At 47.2% G+C, this 22753-nt stretch overlaps 1 protein-coding gene across 2 annotated transcripts in view; it reads right to left on the reverse strand.

The window, feature by feature from the left end:
- The window catches only part of PLAA (phospholipase A2 activating protein), a 184825-nt gene that overhangs the window by 114557 nt on the left and 47515 nt on the right, over positions 1 to 22753 (reverse strand). For both annotated transcript variants that reach the window (XM_086962122.1, XM_086962123.1), the window contains 3 exons: positions 6899 to 6999; positions 6688 to 6808; positions 262 to 429 (listed from right to left, as the gene is read on the reverse strand). In XM_086962122.1, the coding sequence (XP_086818248.1) occupies positions 262 to 429; positions 6688 to 6808; positions 6899 to 6999 (390 nt within the window). The remainder of the gene's footprint in view (positions 1 to 261; positions 430 to 6687; positions 6809 to 6898; positions 7000 to 22753) is intronic.

The following is a 22753-nucleotide window of genomic DNA, read 5'->3' on the forward strand; positions in this document are numbered from 1 at the left end:
TTTCTTAATAAAACACCAGCAGCCAACACTCCGAACCCCCCACCCCCTCACGGGTGAGTAGTCTCACATTATAAACCCTGATCGATTTATTTAAAAGGAGTTCCTCAACAGTAATTCATAGCTCATGTCCTAAGATTTGAAAATTTTTAAAGTGCAAAACTCCTAATATTTTAATTTTGTCAGTATATGCATGAAGTACAGTCCTGACAATATTAGGATAAAAATTACTTGAAAATGATATGACACACTTAACTGCCGCACCTTGAGATGATGGGAAAATTGCAATGCTGTAAATATAATTGGTATGTCCATATGAGACTTGGAGACACTCGCCAGAGATCAACCACCTTCGCACACTGGCATCGTTGGAGCAGGAAAGGAATTCAGTTTCACTAATAGTTGCAAGTCCTCTCACACAATCCTCATGTCCTTTATTTATGAACAAATAAAGAAGAAGAAAATAAAAAAAAATGTTTTAGCATAATTTGACGCATTTTAACATTACTAACGTAAGGCACAAGCTCAAAACTCAAGCATTCTCCTAATAGAATTTTTTTTTTTACACAAATCAAAATTAAAAAAAATTAAAAATGAGGTTCAGAGACACAAGATCAGATGTGAAGATAAACATTCCTACTTTCAACTGTAATTTGAGATTCTTAAACACACGTAGTCTCTTTCCATTGGTACCTTTGGAAACCTTGCGCCACCGTCAAACAATACCAAATATTTAGCAGTTTCAAAAGTGTAGAAGATGCAATGAGTCACCAGGGACCCTTAACACACACATCTTAACACAAAGTCAGCAAAAAGCACTGCTTTGCGAGGGCACTTTACAAAAGAAACAATAAAGGTAACATTAAATCGCTTCAGAAGGTTTATCATAGTAGAAGAGAATTAAGTAGTCAGCAGTATATCTAAGTATATAAAACAATGGTCACACCACATAACCAAAACAAACTACTATGATTATATTTTATGGCAAATTTCTACACAAGAAAATGAAACTAGAAAAAAATACGTGCTTCTGTGAATACATTCATCATAATGATTCACATCAAGATACCACCAAGCTCTAAACCTACAGAAGTTTAAAGTAACATATAAACAGTGAAAAGGGGTGAATAAAGTTGGGTAACCATAGTAACCAATACTCATGTCAGTATTTAGTGTGTCATGTAATATGTGAAGTGCTAGGAAATGTGTGGCGGGGGCACAAGTTCTAGTTAGCTCTGCTAACTATAACTGGTGAATTTGAATGTCTGTCTTTTTTAGGTTGAACATGTTAAACTTGTCACATACATATTCCCCAACTATAGCATTCGGTTTTTCAGTGAATTTACAAGTGTTTTAAAAAAAAATTATATTTTTTTAAAAACAGTTTTTTTACACCTAAAAGTAATATTTTATTACCATATGTAAACCCCAACCTCCCCGCTTTGTACTGCCTTTGGCCGTGCGCATCGGGGGGATTGGGGGATTAGTTTGTCTGCAGGGCCCTGAGGCCTACCCGGAGCCAGCACCATTGCTTACTACCAACCTGGAAGGAGCGGGACAAAACGAGAGGCACTTGTAGGTGATTTTGCAGTTTTGCATACTCTGCAGCAATTAAAAGGGAGAACCGTGGGCTCTGCTCTCAGACCAGGAGATGACAAGAAAAAAAACTCACTTGGACAGTCACTACAGAAGAGACTGTGCTCCAATAAATCAGACAATAAGTCAGACATGCATTCACCTCCATTTAAGGATCTCAGATTACTTTTCAACAAGCAGCTTTAGAGAAAACACACTATCCTAGGAAATGGCAGGAACACTGTTGCATACTGCTAATTTAGAAGGGGCAGAGCTTACAGCTTTTTTACTTTCAATTGGGACGGGGGTCAAGCAGCCCCCCTCCCAGAGTCTATTCAGGCCCAGAGGATCCCTTCTCACGGGGCCTACGTTTAATATAGCCTGGTGGTGACCCAAAGCCCCCACCATACACTAACTGGGGGCCACAGGAGGAGCCCCAGGGCCCTTGCGGCACCACCCAACTCTCCACATGCTGCTGGAGCCAGCACTGCTCTAGCCTGCAGGAAGCAGCTATTTATGCTGCTCCCTCCGGGTGGGAGCAATATCTTGATCTGTTTCCCTGCCTGCATCAGCGATGGCTGGGAAAAAGATCAAACGTCTGCTCCCAGCTGGCAGGAGCATTGTTAAAGCTCCCTCCTGCTGCAAGCAGACTGTGTTTGCAGGGAGGTTTGAAAATGCTCAAGCCAGGCTGGAGCAAACACAAGTTTCCCTGCCCATGCCAGTGCAGGCAGGGAAACTACTGTGTCCAGGGAATGGGCTCCTCAGGACACAGTAGGTGAGCCGGCCTGGGGGATGGGGTCTTCCAAGACCATCAATGGCTGAAGGAGGAAGGGCTGTGTGGCCCCCTCCCTTGTAAGTTTTGGCCCCTGGGGTGGCTCCCTCAGGCCTTTGAAGACTCGGCCCCCTCTCGCCTTCTGTACACATTTTGCCCCAGAGGTGGGCCTAAATAGCTTGGGGTGTAGGGTTGCCCGTCCCATCCCCTTATGAAATATGACCCCATTTCGGCAAAGGGGGGGGGGTATAGGTGCGGCTCCCCAAGGCTTATAAATGAAGAATGCATTCCCGGACGCAAATTATATTTTTTCTGCTGCAACCCTCTATGTGTCACCCATGATGCTAGAGAGAGACCGAGATCATTGACATTGACATCATGGTAGGTTAGGGTCCGAAAGTAAAAACCACAGTTGATGGACAGAATGCAGAACAATGCCATACATTCACCCCAGTACAGAGATATGGGCCTAAATCCATCGTTTTTTTGCACTCTACACCACCCCAGTTCAGACATGGCCATATGCAAATCAGTCTGACCCTGTGCCTCATGGGAACAGTCCAGCCAGAACTACCAAGCCATGTCTTTCCTGGACCGGAATCAAGCTTCCGAGGACCGGTTTCTGGCATTCCAGCAGTCTTCAGCCCAGCTTGCTTGAATCCAGTGGTGTGGAGTGCATGGGACTCACGTCTGAGCATACCCATCCCACTCGGGGTGACAAATGCAAAAACCACAGTTGATGGACAGAATGCAGAACAATGTCATACATTCACCCCAGTACAGAGATCTGGGCCTAAATCCATCGTTTTTTTGCACTCCACACCACCCCAGTACAGACATGGCCATTTGCAAATCAGTCTGACCCTGTGCCTCATGGGAACAGTCCAGCCAGAACTGCCAAGCCATGTCTTTCCTGGACCGGAATCAAGCTTCCGAGGACCAAAAGTACACAACAGAAGCCGAAAAGATTACAGCATGCTTTTGTGCTGGATAGTATATCTTCTCAATAAACATACAATTCCTTAAAGTAGTATCTGAAAAAAAGGGAGGGACAACATTCAGACAAGCATTTGCAATGCAATAGGTCTCGCATTAGGAAAGTTTGAGCTATTGGTATTGTAAATGACAATTTTTTTTATTTATGTGTTGATTTTGAAAATAGCGAAATTAATAGCTTTGTCATTTACAATGCCCTTACAATTACAAAAATGTCATTACAATACCCTTTGCAACAACATACTACATGCATAACACAGGGCAGATGCATCTTACTATAGGCTACACACCTACACTGTATCTGGCAAAATGTTACAAATATGGTTCAACAGATACTCTGCGTTTTACTCTTTTCGAACTCCGGCACACCCTCAGAGGTCAGGATTCTGCTTCAAGACCATTTCCGACCTTATTTCAGCAATGTGTCCTGGCACAGGAGTTCCATGTCCAAAGAGCGAAAATGCAGTCATTCAGGAATAACCAGCTGCTTTCATCTGAAAATAACTAGATATTAGCCTCCTTGACAAAATCATGGGGTGAGCCATGTAAGGTAGCTTGACCCCTGTTGGTTACCTGCCAAACCTGACCTTTAATGTTACTGTTACATTGACGTTATACTACTAGTGTGGACTGCAAATGTGCATTGCCTAACAAGCCACAAAATGGGCTACGTGACTACCATTAAAAGTCTGCATTCTGGCAAAAACAGCATGCCACAGAAAGATACAATCTCAAAATCCTGTTTCATTTATCTGCAACAGCCATCAATGCGGATCCTTTAAGTGTGCGCGCAGAATGCTCGATAGCTTTTTCTAGGTTGATGAAACCGATGTGACGCTCAGAAAAAAAGAACCAGTCGCATGCACAGCTCCTGTTTTGTGTTGATTGCGAGAGTGCCGCCGCGCTGCCCGCGGCGACCCGGAAGCTCTTGGCCGGCCGGCCAATCTGCTCGCGGCCGACCGGAAGTCCCGCCTCCCGAGGTCCGCGAGCTGCCGGCGCATGGAGCGCCTTGCCGTCCGGTGTAGCCCGGGTCCCCAGGAGGGGGCCAGGGAGAAGGAGGAGTGTGGCGCCTGTTGCGGGGCTCCTCTGACCTGAGGGAGCCCCGATTGAGAAGAGGAGACGCGCCGTGAGGAGCCCCGCCGGAAGAGCGCAGTCGGTGAGTGGGGCCCAGGGCTGATGCGAAGTCTGTGCGTGCCTGTGTGTATGCCTGTGGGGGAGGGGAGGGGGGAGAGGGAGTGTGTGCGCGTGTGTGCGTGTGTGCGCGAGGGAATGTGTGTGCGCATGCGTGACTGTGAGAATGCGAGGCAGGGGATAGTGTGCCTGTATGTGTGCCGTGTGCCTGCGTGTGCATGCGCGCGCCTGTGTGTATGTGTGTGTGTGCGTGCGTGCGTGCATGCAGAGGGGTGGGGGCTGCCTGTGTCTGTGTGAGAGCCAGGGCTTTGCACCGCGCATGCGCAGCTACCAGACGCGCGCTCCCGAGGTGAAATCTGACAATGGGAAAGCGCGCGTCTGATTGCTGTCCACTCTCCTAAATACCGGCAGCATAAGTTGTCAAGCTGATGCATTCATGCTTCGCATGAATGCCACATCAGCTCGACCTAAAAAATTGTTATGGGGGCTCCAAAAAGGGCAATTGGTAAGCATTCACCAGGTCACAGCATTTGAACTGCTGGGCTTTCAGAACACCAAGGGTGTCAAGTAAATAGAAATCTCTTGGAAGTGAAAAGGAAGCATCTCAATGAGGAAGTGTTTGAGAACATCTAATACATTTTGGAGTATATCAAATTTCATCTTTTTCGTACCGCAAAAAGCACAAAATGCCAAGATTTCACATTCAAGCTCATACAGGCAAACTCCGAAGCTTCTTTGGACAGATTGGACTAGAACATACTTGCATGACTTTCTGTCAATTCCTAACCTGCTAAAGTACTAATCAAGTGGAAACAGCACAGAACAAAGACAAGCCTTACAGCCCTGAACTGGCAATGTCATTAATCACACCAAGACCTTCAATATTCCCGTTACAAGATCCACACAGAAAGTATCTGTGCAGGATGTAATTAAGACCCTATACCCCAGTCTTTCATTACAGAAATTCTTCAGGATGGTCATATGAAACTGTCTACTGATTCTACTGACACCCTACAAGAGTCAAAGCTTCCTCCTTGAGATCACATATATATTTCAAAGTAACAGAGTCTGTATTTGAGATCTGCAGAACCACAATGAACCAAGGACATGTTACGAACAGAAGGGGATTAATTTTCTATAGTTTGCTAAGATGGCCTTCAATTTTGTTCTATAAAAACGTTAATTTGGATACTACCACTACTCATCGCATTTGTTCTTCTCAGTAGCTGAACGTTTCGATGATCAAATGAAATTCTTTCGTATCAGGAAAGCCAATGCACCTCCTCAAAAAAATAAAGTGGAGTATAGACCAGTTCAAACTGAAAGGCCTCCATCTTTAGGACCCATGCAAGGTATTTTTCCCCAAGAAGCTATAACATCAGCTAAAAGGTGAGTTTCTATATACCGTTGCAATGTGCCACAAATAAATCTATTAAAACAAGGTATCCATGAAAAATTACTTTGTTCCAAAATTTATATTTAAATCTCACCTAAATCAGGCTATTTAGTGAAGTGTTGTTCATTTTAGGAAAATCGAACAGGTCAAAATATCCACATTCAAGGATGATGTTCATTTTCAGGCTTTTTGTTTTATTCTATTTCAAAGAGGGGTGTATTCAAACAAATGGCTTTATACATATAACAGGCATTAAAACTAGAAGCATTTAATTTATGTACGAGTGCTAAAAATTAAGTGCCACTGTTAAAAGAAATGCAGCTTTCAATGGATGTGTTTTTTTATAATCTAGTATTGGAATTTTTGCCCACAATATATCTCAGCATCTTACACATAGGTGAGGATGTTCTCATATATATGAACACAAGGATACGGATGAGGAACTACGTTTCCAAGTAGGTATATTTCTCCTTTGGTGTCCCAGTACACTTCCTGAAGACAACGTAGGCTTACTTTTCAAACTATGAAGGGCCCACCAAAGCATCTGTCACAAACACAGCAACAGGATTAACATAAAAAAGAGCTCTACTCCGTTGATATAATATTTCCTAAATGTTTGCAACTCATGTTCTGAGTATGAACAAAGGGTAAAATATTACTCTGCATAACACTCCAGCTATCAGAAAACTCAATGTTTCCAGACAGCACCGATTTCCCACGACTACTTGAAAGAACATTTAGTTTCGGTCACCAAGATGATCGAAACTATGTTACCACAACAGACATGTAGATCCGTATTTTGAAGCAGAGAAATACTCACCACTGTAAGTTCTTTCACATCTCCCAGCCTTCCAAAGTTTGATTGTTCGATCGGCTGATCCAGTCAACATCAGACCCTGCTCTGGTAAAATCTTCACTGCCCATACAGCAGCACTGTGTCCCTACATGGAAAGAAAGCAGTCGGAGAGGCATCTTACTACCCGGAAAACTACTAAAAAGAATGCAATAAAATGTTATACGTGTCCTCTTACCTGTAAAGTCATCATGCATTTATCATTCAGCCACACCTTTGCAGTAGTGTCCCAGGATCCGCTCAGCAGTGTGCCAAATTTCCCAGATGACAAACTGCAAACTGGAAAGCAGACATTACCATTAAAGATTATATTTTCAAAACACATCATCAGATCAGCCCTTAAACTAACAGAAATCACAAAAAGAATCCGTCAATTTAATAATAAGTTCATTTTAGTCTGTCAATCTATAATACACCCTGATCGCAATACCCAACAAATAGGAGACGGATTTTTTTTTTTTTTAAATTACTGGAAATCACACATCCATAAACACAACTTCAATCGATTTACAAATAACCCACATGGCTTTTGAAAATCTAAAAAATAGCAATGCAAGGACAAAATGTCATTACAACCCTGAAACTATCGCTTACTGGTACCTTCAGCCCCAGTATGTAGATCTGCAGAATGGCGGCAAAATACATGAATTGCTAGTATTCAAATCCTACCGCTGTAATGAGTCAAATCTAGAACGAAAATAGTATACATTTCAAATTGAGGGAACTCCTGTTTATATGTGTTTTAAAGCTATCTGAAAGGTGGAAATACATGAATGGAAAAACCTGCTACTAGGAATACATTGAACGATTACCCTCAACATCCAGCCCATAGTCAGCCCAAACCTGAACATTCAAATAATGAAGTTAAAGACATTGGAAAGACATTTTTGTGGTTGAGAAAGGTCTTTGTGGGAGAACAAATGTGAAGCTGTTTTTTTGTTGGCTGCAGTAGTTTACATGGTTTCCCAATTATCAGCGATGCTAATTTGCCTGGTCTTTACTACAAAGATTATTCACATAACCAAATGCCTAGTCCTCCTTATCGATTTAATTTATTTATCCAGTGAGACAGAATATTATGAATCGAAAAACATTCAGAAGGGGGAACGAGGTAATAAACCAATACAACTTTTAGAAGGACCAAAAGAGAATTTGGAGGGCGTGGGGGTGAAAACAAAAAAAATAAAAACTGAAAGAAAGATACAAGACTCTGGCATTACGCAAAATAATTTTCAGTTCAAGATATTATAGCTTCGTCATACAATACTCAGAGCTCATCTGACATCATGACTAAATTCTGCAACTGAATTCTCTAGACTCAGTTACCAAATTAAGTATCCTAGAGGAAACTGCAGTAACAATTTTATTATCTTACACACATATTAGTAGGATAAACTGCTCGCTATCTTCACCCAAAATGTGGGGGAATTAAAATAGGTGATCTATATTACCCCCAAAACGGGAAGGACACCCGAGTCACCTACTACGCTCAACCGAAAATAAGGCCACCTGGTCTAGTTTTAACACCAGTGGCGAAAATGACATCCTGAAGCTATTGACTTCTCTGAAATACTCCGACCACTTCCAGAACCCCCTTCCCTCCAAATTGTTCCGCAAATCCATCCTGCTCTTACTCGCTTAATGGATCGCAATATTCAATTCCTCACTCACCCAAGGCTCCCTTCTGGGTTGCCTCCTGTAGGGAGGGTTTGGATGGGGTTTCATAGACTTTTGGATATCAATGGTAATAAACCTAGTTTTCTCAGCAAAGAAAGAGGCGAAGGTCTTGTGTTAGATACTGTTTTGTGAGAGGGAGGGGTATCGCTTTTGTGCTTTGACTGGTGTTTGATCATTTCAAACAGATTTTTTTGTTCGATTTGTTGCTGTGTCTCGTTGATTTTGGAAAAAAGATGCTTTAGAGTTCCTAATGTGCCTGTTGTAGGCACTCCGTCTTTGTCGTAGCAGTCAGAGGTTGGACAGGGAGGGAGTATGTTGCCATGCTCTTTCTGAGAGTCTGAGGAGTTCCTTTTTTGAGGTTACGATTGAACCAAGGTTTGGTTGACATGCTCTAATTATTTGGGTGCCAGGGTGCCCATGATTTTTAACAAAGAATTCATGTAATGTTCAGTGAGGTCATGAAGGGAGGGAGGAGCAATATGTCTTTAGTAGGAGCCGACAAGGTGAGTGGGTTAATGTTACAGGTGTCTAGGACCCAGTGTTTGGCTCGCAATGTAGCCCTTTCTGAGATAAGGAAGGTATTGCAGTGATGGTAGTCCAGTCGCAGGGTAGATGGCTTTTATTTGTATAGCGTTATCTTTAGCAATGATATGGTTATGGGTGGTCCCTTTGTTGTGGGTAGAGCTGTTTGCAGGCTTGGATAAGGTTCATGTCCTGGAGGAAGGATTTAAAACTGTTCACAAGAGGGTCGCTCGCATGGTTCCAATAAATGTTGAAGTCACAAAAAAAGATCTGGGTATTGTGTTAATCTATTTTAGAGGAGATAATCTCCATGCTCTGTTCAATGAACGCATGATTATCTCTAGGTGGAAGGTAGAACATGTGAAGAGAGCATCCTGATTTAGCGTTGGTGGTTTTGTTGATCCTTAGGTATTCACATGAGGGCACAGGAAGAGCGAGTGATTGTTTCAGAGATTGAAAGGATCTGTGTAGATAGGCTAGGCCACCACAACAACGTCCTACATTGTCACGTCTGATGAGGTCATGGCTGGGAGGAAATAGTAAGCCCATGGTTAATGATTCATGTGAGCATAAGGATGTCCAGGTCATGGGCAAGTATGAGATCGACTATGTCCGCCACGTTTTTCACAGCTGATCTAGATGTGCATTTCAGGGAAGCTTTGAGAGTAATGGTGGGCGTGTGTTTGAGGTTCATTTTATGTATATACTTAGTATTGGGGTATTATTATTAATTTTAATTAGTAAGGCGCAACAGCTACCCAAAATAGGATTTCCCGGCGCCGGTAAGATCGAGGAATGAATAACAGCTTAATGATTATCTCGGATCACTCATATATAACAATGACTCTGGCAGTGCACAATGGGGTTAAAAAATCGACCTTGTGGAGATTTAATAATGCGGTCTTGAAGAAAGACGCAAATAGATTGGCTATTGAGATGGCCATAAAAGATTACCTTGCTCACAATAAAAAAGGGGATACTTTGGACCTTACAAGGTGGGAGGCTCTTAAGACTAACCACTGTTAGGGGGGCATTGATTAAAATTTGTGCAGCTATGAATAGAGATGCCAATAAAGCTCTAACACGCTAGAAGAGGCGATTTCAATACTAGAAAAGCGACACATAGCTACCAAAGATCCTCTGGTCCTAAATGACATGATGAACAAAAAATACGAGTATAATAAGAATCAGCGAGAGGGCTGGAATCTGGCTCACGAACCACAAGAACTTTAGGCTATGTCACGCAAATAAAGCAGGTAAAAGCCTTACATCATACTTAAAATTAAAAATACAGCAAACCGCTATTAGGAGCATAGTAGATAAATCAGGGACGCCACACTCAGACCCCAGCAAAATTGCTGACCTCTTTAAAGACTTCTATGAAGACCTATATAGTAAAAACAAAGAGGTCATGGCTCAAAATTAGGGAAGTACTTAAATGACTGCAATCTTCCCTCTCTATCGCCGCAAGACCAGATCGACCTCAACCTTCCCATCTCCTCTGCAGACATCGAACACGCCATCAAAACCCTAAAAACAGGGAAAGCTCTGGGGCCCGATGGGTTCAGCACTATGTTCTATAAGAACTTCTCCTCAGCCCTAATAAAACCTCTCAAGGACCTCTATGATCACTTCACCGATAGTGGACATACAAATGGTACTCCTGCTGAGAGTATTATTGCGGTTCTCCCAAAAGCCGGGAAATATCCGACATCCCCGAAGAACTATAGACCTATATCATTGATCAATCTTGACTGTAAGATTTATGCCATGGTATTGGCCAAACGGATTCAGACGTTCTTGCCTAAACTCGTTCACCCGTCCCAGGTGGGGTTTCTTAAAAATAGACTGTCTAGCGACAACACGCGTACCCTGGCACACATTTTGGAAAGAGCAAAGTTCACTACCTCCCCAACTGTGGCAGTGATTCTGGACGCCGAAAAGGCCTTTGATAAGGTCGATTGGTCCTATTTGGAGGCCACTCTCTGCAAATTTAAGCTAGGGATGGACTTAATTGGGATGGTAATGGCCTTATACTCTAACCCCTCAGCGAGAGTACGAGCAGGCGGTTGTCTTTCGTCATTTCATCTGGAACAAGGTACAAGACCAGGTTGCCCCCTCTCTCCCTCCCTCTTTCTACTGGCTATCGAGCCCTTCCTTTATTCTCTCCGGAATAATGACAAAATTAAAGGAATTTCCTTTGAAGGTACCACAGTCAAAATCTCGGCCTAAGCGGAAGATGTTCTAGTAATTTCTGAAAATGCGGAGTTAGCAATACCGGCTCTGCTATCCTCTATTGCAGACTTTGCGGAAGTGTCGGGCTACAAGCTTAGTAAAGATAAAACAGAGGTGAAATTACTCAATAACATAGGCGACAAGAGCAGTTTGGGCGGTTCTGGATTGTTCTGGCAACCAAAGAGCTTTAAATATTTAGGAATAGAGTTTGAAAAAGACTTAATTAGCACTCTCAAAATCAATGAACATTCCCTCCATAAAAAGATATCCTCCCTTTTGGACGGTTGATCCCCAAATGTTTTTATCATGGTGGGGCAGAGTAGAAGGCAAGGCGCTAACTGGTTCCAAACTCACTCAGAGTACACCCCTGTTTGGGTCCATATTGAAAAAGCTATCATCAAAAACTTACCGCTACCCACTATAATCACGATGGACGTCACAGTCTTTCCTCACTCCAGGTACATATTTCTCAACACTAAAAGAGCCCTCCTTAATCTGGAAAGACACTGTAAAGTTAAAGTCAAAGTAAACAAGTCCAACTTGACCTCGTTATGGTTTAACCCGGCCTTCAAGGACAAGGGCAAGTATCTATTTTGGGATGATTGGTCTAAAAAAAGGATTGAACTTACTGAAAGATCTTCATGAGGGGTCCTCGCCTCTGCCTTTTTCAACTTTACAATCCCGATTCGATCTCCAACCTCTTGACTTCTATAGGTTCTTACGCCTCAAGGCACTTGTCACTGCCAGAGCCATCTCACCACTAGAACCTGCACTCAGCAGTAGACTACTTCAGCTCATGTCACTGGGTCATACCGTCTCAAAAATTTTCAAACTTCTCTCCCCCAATCCTCAAAAGTCACATAGGAAGTACGAAATCGCTTGGGAAAATGAACATAACTCCTCTAACATGCTACTCGATTGGGATAAGATACACCTTACCCCTTTTTCCAATAAAATATCTCCGATACTCTCCCAGACCAAATTCATGCTGATTAATAGAGTTTATTGGTCTCCAGACAAACTTTTTAAACTTAAACTTCTTGATAGCCCCCTTTGCTGGCATTGCAAATCCCAAGTAGGCGACCTGGCTCATATGCTCTTTCACTGCCCGCTGATCTAAACCTTTTGGGACAAAATTTATAATTACATTCAACGAATCTACAACTTTCGCCCTGCTAGGGACTCCACATATGTTTTACTGGGGGCAACAGGCCCGAAGAAAACGAATGATCACGACCGACATATACTGGACCTTATGCTCACACTTGCGTGTAAAGTTATCTTGAGTAAATGGAAATCTGCCTCTGATGTATCTTTTAAAATCTGGCAGGAGAGGCTTGCTTCCTTGAGGGGCACAGACAATGATGTACTCCACTCCTCGCCATGGCGTAAATCACATTCCAAACTCTGGAGTTCACTGGACTCACGGGCAGATTGCTACGACCTGCCTTAGGTCTGATTAGTAGTTATGCCTCTTGATGCATATCTCTTCCTTTTGTCATCCAAAAGGTCACAGATTCGAACACGGTGATCCCATTGTCCTAATTCAGATTACCCACCATAAGCTCACGTTGCTGCAGATTTGATGCTCCTTTTTCTGCCTTTCCTTTCCTTCTCCCCTCCGCTTGTCTCCTCTGTCTCCGCTCCTCTCTCTCTTTCTTTCCCCTTACTCTGCTCTTCACATGTTCTCAGTTTTGCTACCATACCTGATGCTTAGATTCCATGTTTATGTATACGATGTACATTGTTTATTAATTGAGAACCCTCTGTTATAGGTCTTCAATATGTTTTTGCTTTTTCCATGTATGTATTTTAGGTTGCACTATCTTCTTGAATGTATCTCAGAGTATCCTTTGCCTTCTTCGTTTTTGTTCAGAAAAGGGGGTGGTGATGAACAGAGTGTCAGAATTAAGCAGACCACTCTTACCCAGTCCAAAGATCAGGGCTTGATCCATCACCGTTATTTATCTCACTGCACCATCCCAACTCAGAACCTGGCTATATGCAAATCAGTCTGTCCCTGGCCCAGTGCATCATGGGAACAGGGCAGACTAAACTACCAAGCCAATTCTTCACCAGAAAGGAGACAAGCTACCGGGGACCGTTTTCTGGCATTTCAGCCGTCTTCGGCCCGGCTTGCTTGAATCCTGATGGTGCAGTGAGAAAGGGACTCATGTCTGAGTATACCCTGCCACACCTATAGTGGCCAAAAACGATTCAGAAAAGGGGGTGGTGATGAACAGTGTCTGAATTAAGCAGACCACTCTTACCCAGTCCAAAGATCAGGGCTTGATCCATCACCGTTATTTATCTCACTGCACCATCCCAGCTCAGAACCTGGCTATATGCAAATCAGTCTGTCCCTGGCCCAGTGCATCATGGGAACAGGGCAGACTAAACTACCAAGCCAAGGGTCAGACTAATTTGCATATAGCCAAGTTCTGAGCTGGGATGGTGCAGTGAGCTAAAAAACGGTGATGGATCAAGCCCTGATCTTTGGACTGGGTAAGAGTGGTCTGCTTAATACAGACACTCTGTTCATCACCACCCCCTTTTCTGAATCATTTTTGTCCACCATAAGCGTGGAGGGGTATACTCAGATGTAAGTCCCTTGCTCATTGCACCATCAGGATTCAAGCAAGCCGGGCCGAAGACGGCTGAAATGCCAGAAACCGGTCCCCGGAAGCTTGTTTCCTTCCCAGTATAAGAATTTGCTTGGTAGTTTGGTCTGCCCTGTTCCCATGATGCACTGGGCCAGGGTCAGACTAATTTGCATATAGCCAAGTTCTGAGCTGGGATGGTGCAGTGAGCTAAAAAACGGTGATGGATCAAGCCCTCATCTTTGGACTGGGTAAGAGTGGTCTGCTTAATTCAGACACTCTGTTCATCACCACCCCCCTTTTCTGAATCTTCTTTGTTTTTGTATCTTTGCTTTTTTTTAAATAAAAAGGATTTGTATTTTTTTTAAAAGCCAGGTTTTTAAGGATTTGCGGAATTGGACATACAAAGTTTAATTCCGAATTGGGTTTGGGAGGGAGTTCCAAAGGGAGGGACCGAGGTATGCAAACGATCCTCCACCCATCTAGGAAAGTTTGACTCTAGGCACAATGAATTTCCCTTGGGTGGATGAGCGAAGGCAGCGAGGAGGCACATAGGGACTAACCAGAGACTGCAGATACTGAGGGGCTACACCGGTTTTGATTTTTAACAAGTAGCTCAGGGCTTTGAACTTAATACGGTTCTCAACCCTGAGCCAGTGCAGGTCCTGCAGGTGCCCGGAAACAGAGATAGTTCTGGGAGCCCGGCAAAGTAGTCTGGCAGCAGAGTTCTGAACCATCTGCAGCCTACAAGTCAACTCCTGATTGTCCCAGGTAAATAATGTTACCGTAGTCCAGTCTTGAGGTGACAAGCGCCTGGACTACTGTTCTCTGGGCGGGCTCTGACAACATCCAAATGATCTTTTTTTTAGCCACTTCAGGATGGTAAAACATGTGGCAGCTACCTTAACAGCTTGATGTTGCATAGTATGTCCTGAGTGAAGGAGTGCTAATAGTCTAGATTTTTGTAAAGGATATAGTGTGGTCAGTCTGACGATGGTTATAGGAGTCTAAGAGAGAGAATATCGTTGTTAGATGATGAACCAGTCTAAAGGGTTGGGAAGAACAGTTATGGCTTGGTGTGGATTTCCAGTAAGGATGAATGGTCCTTAGGTAAGCAGGGGATAGAGACTGATTGAAGATTGGGAGTTTGAGTGTAGTTAGTCAGGAGGTGAGAACTATGTGAAGACAATAGGTGTTTCAAGTTGAAGGTGATGTGGACTAGTTTGAGGATGTCAGCCCTGATCAGATGCAATTCAGAATGGATAGTGTCAAGAGTAGAGTCACTGAGCGACTCCTAGGGGGCTCCTGGTGGGGAAGCACTGTAGTGTAGAGAGCAGGCCAAATCACGGCGGTCGAGGGAATCAACTTTGGAAGGGTTCCTGATCATAGCCTTAGTGATAGATGGTAGACAGGGAGCAATGGGAGTATTGATCTTGTGGAAGGGAGTGTGAATGTAACACTCTAAAGTAGGCAGTGGAGATGTCGGAGAGGTGATGGTGCGGGGGAGTGCTCCTAAAGCATGGAACGACCTTCCACTACACATCAGAACTTCCTCCTCTCATATTGAATACCACAAGAAGATGAAGACCGGGATTTTCAATTAACCAACCTACCCTGTGCAGGACTCCGAACACATACCTGCTGAGGGCCACAATACCCTCGCAGGTGATAGTATGTTTTAAAAATACACGTAACATAAAAATGTATTTTAGCAAAACTGGTTAATAATAATGCTAAAAAGAAAACATGAGTCACAGTTTATTATTTAGATTCACACTTTACAGATTTCATATGAAAACTAACTTCATATACTCCCAGCAAAAATTCGATTAAAACTTCAAGTATATTTAAGGTCAGATGGGTCCTAAACATCATTGCTTTTCAAGCCAGTAAGAAGTTTCATTTTTGTCAAAAAGCTTTAACTCCGGGGGCGTGGCTACGGCGGCGAGCATGGCGGACGTAGCCTAGGCGAGCTCCGTCCCGCCGATCAGTAATCCGGCAATTATCCTGTGTCCCCCAACCCCAGGACGCCCTAATCTGAATACTTGGCAGTCGGAGCCTGCTGCGGTGCTCCGACTACACTTTGGTGGCTGGAGTCGGCTGCTGGACTGCTGCCCGGGCCTCGAGGTGGTGCGGCCTGCTGCCGTGCGTGAAGCCGGGGCCTCGATTTGCGAGCCGCCGGGCGGAAGTGTGCTGAAGCCGGCGCAGCAGAAGAGCAGTGGGCGGCCCAACACTTCCGCTGCCCGTGCAACTGCAAAGTGCTCCACGAAGCGACGGGGGTGAGGCACGGTGCCGGGCGGCACAGCTACGATACCCTACCCTCCTAGGCTGACAAGGTGAGGTAGCGGCAGAGACCACACGAGCCCCACTCGGCGGTCGGATCGGACCGAGGGGACGCAGCTGGCCTGTGGAGGCGGCGGTCTACCCTTCCCCTCCCACCCCTACTGGACCTTTGTAGATATATTGGGAGCTTCTGCAGGGGGAAGCGGGAAATCCCGGCTGGGGCTGACCGCCGCGCTCTGTGTGACGATACAGGCACGGTGTACGGCACTGCGGGATCACTGCTGGGACCCCCTCGAGGTCCGGGGCAGGAGACTTGCTGGCTAGTCCTGCTGTGGCGGATGACGAGCGGCGCCGTTGCGGTGCTGGACAGTGGAGGTGAGCCGCCCCTGGGCTTGACTACATTCCGGGCCCTGGCCCCGAGATGGCGATCCGTGGCAGACGGGCGATGGGGCCCCTATTGTGAAGCCTGAGGGACAGTGATATCAACACAGCCCCGGCGCCCACCGCAGTGCATCAGCCGACAGGGGATTTACTGGGAGGACAGACCCTACGCGGCATCACTGGCTCGAGGAGGTGAAACGGTGCAGTCGGCTACATATACTGGCCTGGAGGTGGACGTCCACACCATTGTCCATACCCCCGCGACGCCCAAGACTTGGGGCCTGCATCCGCCGATTACCAAGACGAGGGGCGGCAACAGTGCGCACAACTCGAAGCCAGGCACGATGGACAAGTTCACAGCGCAGGTGCAGCGGGGGGCCCCCCGGCGTCAGGCTATGATAATGCAGCCCTCATGGCGGCGATAAATCAATCCAGAGATATGCTAGACGCGAAAATCGGGGCAGTTGGAGCCGACGTTACATTGCTGCGGCAGGACTTGCGTAATGCGGTGGCCCGCATTACCGAAGCAGAGACGAGGATCACGGGGGTGGAGGACGATGTGGGGACCCTGAAGAAGAAGGTGGCCAATATGGAGGGGATCCAGAAGGGCCTGGCCCTACGGGTTGAGGATGCTGAAGGGCGCGTTCGAAGAAACAATCTACGCTTTGTGGGATTCCCAGAAGGCTGCGAAAAGGGCGACATGGAGGCCTTCCTGACCAACTGGCTAGAGGGGTATCTCCCTCCGGACTCTCTGTCGCGCTGTTTTATCATAGAACGCGCACACCGGGCGCTGATCCAAAAGCCGCCGCCGGGGGCCCGTCCCAGACCAGTGATAGCCAGGCTGCTTAACTACCAAGACTGCGACACGATCCTGCGGCAGGCATGCATGAAGGAGCCACTGCTGTTTGAAATCCACAAAATTCTGATATTTCCGGACTACACCACGCTGGTACAGCAACAACGTCAATCCTTCACCGAGGCCAAGGCGCGATTGCGGGGCTTAAATATCCAGTATGCTTTGCTCTACCCAGCCCGCCTGCGGGTGATTTTCCAGTCCAAAACCCAATTCTTCAATACACCGGAAGAAGTTTTTGCCTGGACAGATGAGAGTCCGGATCAGGGTGCATACTCCCCCAGGTCGAGATTCGGATGCTTCCTCCACGGCAGGGCCCCCTCGGATCCCCCAGCGGTCACGTAGCAGAAGCAACTGGAGGTCCCGCACTAAGAAGAATCCTCCCCCAGAGCAAGACGCTGCAGAGGCCGTTGAGGCTACAGACTTCCAACATCCAGAATCGTAGCTTACATGGGGTGTGGCAGACTTCGGATGGTGATCTGGCGAGGGGAATATACTCCTCCTGAATGTGGACAACTTTGGCGGCCTGCTGCTCGAGACTCCAGCTGAACAAGTAACTTTGTGGATTGGGGGAGCAGGTTGGGAGAAGACTTAAAGAGGGCGGACTTAGCCCCTCAGTTCGGAAGGGTTGTCAGCGGGGGGTTAGTTGAGAGTGCTTGGGTAGTTTTGGGGGATCCATTGGGATAGTGGGTCTCGGACCTCTCGTTGGGGGCCGGGGACGATCTATACCGCGACAGATACTTCAATGTTGCTGAGGTATGGGGTGGGGGGGGGCTGTTGGGAGAGGGAGAGGAGAAGGGGGGGTGGTGGGTGCAGCCGGGTGGGATGTGGGGAGGGGGTGGGATAGGGGTGCTGTTGGGGGGGTAGTTTGTTTAGACACAGTGGCTGTGCGAGTCCGGCTGCAAAAATGTGTGTGTGTGCGGATCCAAAAACCCATGACCTGGTTTTTCCCTCCCATGGATAATGGCTGACGATCAGGAAACGGGCCTACCACAGGCTTTACTGAGAGTGGTGAGCTGGAATGTCCGGGGGTTACTGGATAAAATAAAACGAGGGGCAGTGCTGAAACTGGGGAAACGTGAACGGGCGGATGTCCTCCTCTTGCAGGAGACCAGGGCACTAAAACTCTTAGTTTACAATGGTATGGCTATCAGCAGGTGTTTCATGACGGTTTTGTGAGAGGATCCCGGGGAGTGGCAGTCCTAGTGCATCGCAGGCTCTCCTATGTTCATGAGGCGCAGTGGGTAAATGACCATGGCCGTTTTGTGTTTATTAAAGGTACGGTTGGGGATGAGCCGATGGTCTTTGGTAGTGTGTATGCCCCACCCTCATTACAGGCAGCGCTCATCGAAAGGCTGTACGAGGTGTGGACTGATATCCCGAATGTCATGGCGATCGTGGGTGGTGACTGGAATGATGTGATGGATGGACGACTGGACCGCTATAGGCCCGGGGGGAGCCCTCAGTAGACGCCCCTACGAAACTGAGCGGCTTGGTGCAGGGAATGGGATGGATCGATTCATGGCGATACCAACATACTCTTGGCCGCCAATACTCATATGTTTCTGCTGTGCACCGGTCCTTCTCCAGACTAGACTATTTATTCATTCCATCCCCCTGGGTGGGAAGAGTGGCCTCTACGTCTATACTCCCACGTGGTATATCCGATCACTCTCCGGTGACGCTGGACCTGTACTTAGATAGGAGGCGACAGCCCTTTAGGTGGCGCCTGTCCGCGTGGCACCTACAACAAGATAATTATCGGTCTCATATTCGGGAGGCCATATCTCACTACTGGGAAGACAATGATAGACCCGATACAGATGCGGATGCGGTTACCCTGTGGGAGGCCCTAAAGCAGTGATCCGGGGAGTCGACATTGCCTGGTGTGCTGGAGCTCGCAGGACTCGTAGGAAGGACATAGAGGAGGCGGCGGGGCGAGTCCGGGATTTAGAGGGGGAGATTAGCGCTGGTGACACGGCTGAGGCTGTCGGACAACTGTTGTTGGCGCAGCAATCTTATACCTCACTGTTACTGAACGAAGCACACCAGTTGTGGTTGGCCACGCAGAGTAGGATCTATCAATGGGGGGATAAATCCAGTACCATGCTCCACAGACTCTGCCAGAATACTTTCGGGGCACAGTCCCTGCCGGGACTTCGTGACGGACTGGGGAGCCCTGTGACGGCCCCGGAGGATCTCGCAGCCAGCTTCGCGCAGTATTATGCGGCCCTGTATGTGCCCCCCAAGAAGTTCTCCCTGCGGAGGATGTAGACAAATTCTTAGCGGACCTTACGCCGCGCGCGCTTTCGGATGAGGGACGTGACCGGCTGGAGCTCCCTTTATCGTCAGAGGAGCTGGATACAGCGCTTGGGGAGCTGAACACGGGTAAGGCCCCTGGTCCTAACGGGTTCCCCTGCGAATTCATGAAGACCTTTCATCTCCAATTGGGGGTGCGATATGGAAGGGCGCTGGAGGCAGCCAGGGAGCGGGGTCACCTTCCGGCGGACGGCGGCATGCAGAAATTGTGGTCTTCTGTAAGCCCGGGAGGCCCCCCGAACACCACTCTTCATACAGGCCGATATCGCTTCTGAACTTTGAGGCAAAACTTTTGGCGAATGCCCTGGCCAATCGTCTCCTCCCCTATATCACAAAATTAGTTCACCCTGATCAAGCTGGGTTTATGCCCCATAGGGCGACGCAACACAATATTCATCGCGCACAGGTGGTGGTGGAGGCGGCCCGGGCTGCCGGGATCCCGGCGGCACTTCTTTTGGCGGACATAGATAGAGCATTTGACTCCCTAAGCTGGGTCTATCTCCGTGCACTTCTGTCACACCTGAACCTTGGGCCTCGCTTCCTCTCCTACCTACAGTTGTTGTACACGGACCTGACGGCGTCCGTGAGAGTGGCGGGAGTGGTGTCGGACCCTTTCTCTATTGCCCAGGGCACCAGGCAGGGATGCCCCCTCTCGCCCTATCTCTTTGCATTGGCTGTGGAGCCGCTAGCGGCGTGGTTGCTCAGATGCGGGGACTCGAGTGGGAGATGGGTCCATCTGACCGTATTGCACTTTATGCAGACGATTTCCTCTTCTTTCTTACAGATATCAACAGGTCCGGACCTAGAGTCCTTGAGATAATGCGTGTGTTCGGGGAGGTGTCAGGCCTACACTTGAACGTACAGAAGTCCACGCTGTGGGTGCTGGGGGGAGGTGAGCGGATGGGACCCTGGGCATCGGTGCTACAGGAGGCAATCGGTGGTATTAAATACCTGGGGGTTTTTCTGACTGATGTACCGGGAGTAGCTTGGGCACGCAACGTGGTGCCTGTCTGGGATCGAGTGCGAACTGACATGAAGACATGGTCCAGAATGCCTCTAAACATCTATGGTCGCTCGGCGATCTTTAAGATGGTGGCCCTCCTGTGCCTCCTGTACCAGCTGCAGAACCACCCATATCCCATTGCGCCGCAGTGGTTTCGCCACGTGAACTCGGCGTGAAGTCAGTTTCTCTGGGCCGGAGGAGTGGCGAGAGTGGCTCTTCGTACTTGCTTTCTATCCACGTACTGTGGGGGCTTAGCTACCTCTGACATTTTATCCTACTACCAAGCGTCTCATTTGCTGGTGCTGAATGAATGGTGGTATGGGGACAGAGGTGACCCGGCCTACGCCCTTGAGTGGTACATGATGGAACCAGATACGCTACATACCATCCTGTACTTGGCGGCCACCAGGAAGAGGCTTCCCGTGGTTACCCAGGTGATCTTCCGGGTGTGGCGTGGAGCTCTGCGCCGCATGGGGTGGTGGAATAAATTAACACGAGAGACTCCGTTGTGGCAGAACGGACGATTGCCGGCTCTGGCATCCTTACAGGGGTTTCGGGGCTGGGATGCCATTGGCATTTCGGCGCTGGGGCACGTCATGAAAGGCACAACCCTCAAGTCGTTTCAAGCACTGCGTGAGGAATAAGCAATGCCTAAGACCCAATTTTTTTAATACCTACAGCTGCGACACGCCCTGTCCCCCTACCTGACAGGCCTAGATTCGCTGCCCAAATTTAGTCCCCTTGAAGCTAAGGTGTTTATGGGGGAACTGGAGGAAAAAAAGATTTCTACCATCTATCAGACCTTGGTGACGCACTGCTCCTCCCGACTAGACAAATTGCGTTCGGTCTGGGAGGGAGATGTTGGAGCTCTCGAGGAGGAGGACTGGAGGGAGGCCCTGGAAGCCCCGAGAGGAGCTGCGGTAGCAATACGGCTACGCTTCATTCAATTCAAATACCTGCATAGGGCCTATTTTACCAGGGACCGACAGTGGAGAGCTGGTTTGATTGCCTCCCCTGAATGCTTGAGGTGGGAGCGGGAGGTGGGTACATTTATTCACACGGTATGGTCGTGCGAGAAGCTGTCGAGGTTCTGGATGGGTGTCTGGGATTGCCTGTCTGAGGTGTTGGACTGGGACCTTCCCCGCAGCTGGGCCTTCTGCATATCATGGAACAGGTTGGAGGGAATATATATAAACGTCATCTACTAGTCCTGGGCCTTACAGTGGCCAAGCGTGATATAGCCCGGGCCTGGAAGGACCCCAGGGCCCCCTTGCTGGAGGTGTGGAGGAGGGGGTTGGACTTTTGCATGGGATTGGAGCGTCCAGTGTTTAAGGCCAGGGGCTGCCCCCGGAAACATTATAAGATCTGGAAGCGTTGGGCGGACTATAGAGGGCTATGGCTGGAACCACCTGCTCCACAGGACGTTGGTGCAGAACAATTGCTAGTTGACCATGGGTGAAAAGGAGTGCACACTATTAGCTATTCGAGTACTTTTGCTGTTGGACTATGTAGACACTGTGGGGGGACGGGGGTGGGATCCGGGTAGGAGGGTAAGGGGTGGGAATGTTGGGAGGGCAATTGCAATACCAAATGTTGATGGAACTAAATGCATGTGCTGACTCATTATCTGCTCACTGGTCCTTCGATGTCCTGAGGGACAGTGTCCTATGTGTAATTCGTCAACATTACAATAAGATTTGTTCTAAAAAAAACAAAAAAAGCTTTTACTCCCAACTTCCCTACTAAAGTTCCTATGTTCTTTACCCAATACAATACTTTGTGGCTCTCTGGGGTCTAGGCAGGCTGGGCTAGGTCAGGGCTTTATGAAGAACATGAACAAACAAGCATTGGAAATGCAATAGGTCTCGCATTAGAAAAGTTGGAGCTATTGGTCTTGTAAATGACAAATATTTTATTTATTTGTTGTTTTTTGAAATAGCTAAATTGATAGCTTTGTCATTTACAACGCCAATAGTTATAACTTTCGCGAATGTGACACCTATAGCATTTGGAATGCAACATGTTTTGTATTTACGTGACATAGATGGCAGCTGTGGTCGTTAGGGCACATCTCTAGAGAGCAGGAGAGTGCAGCAGGGGAGAGAAGCACAGCAATGCAGTAGGTCTCGCATTAGGAAAGTTTGAGCTATTGGTATTGTA

The sequence above is a fragment of the Lissotriton vulgaris genome, chromosome 3_1, assembly GCF_964263255.1.
Source record: "Lissotriton vulgaris chromosome 3_1, aLisVul1.2, whole genome shotgun sequence".
NCBI classification, from domain to species: Eukaryota; Metazoa; Chordata; class Amphibia; order Caudata; family Salamandridae; genus Lissotriton; species Lissotriton vulgaris.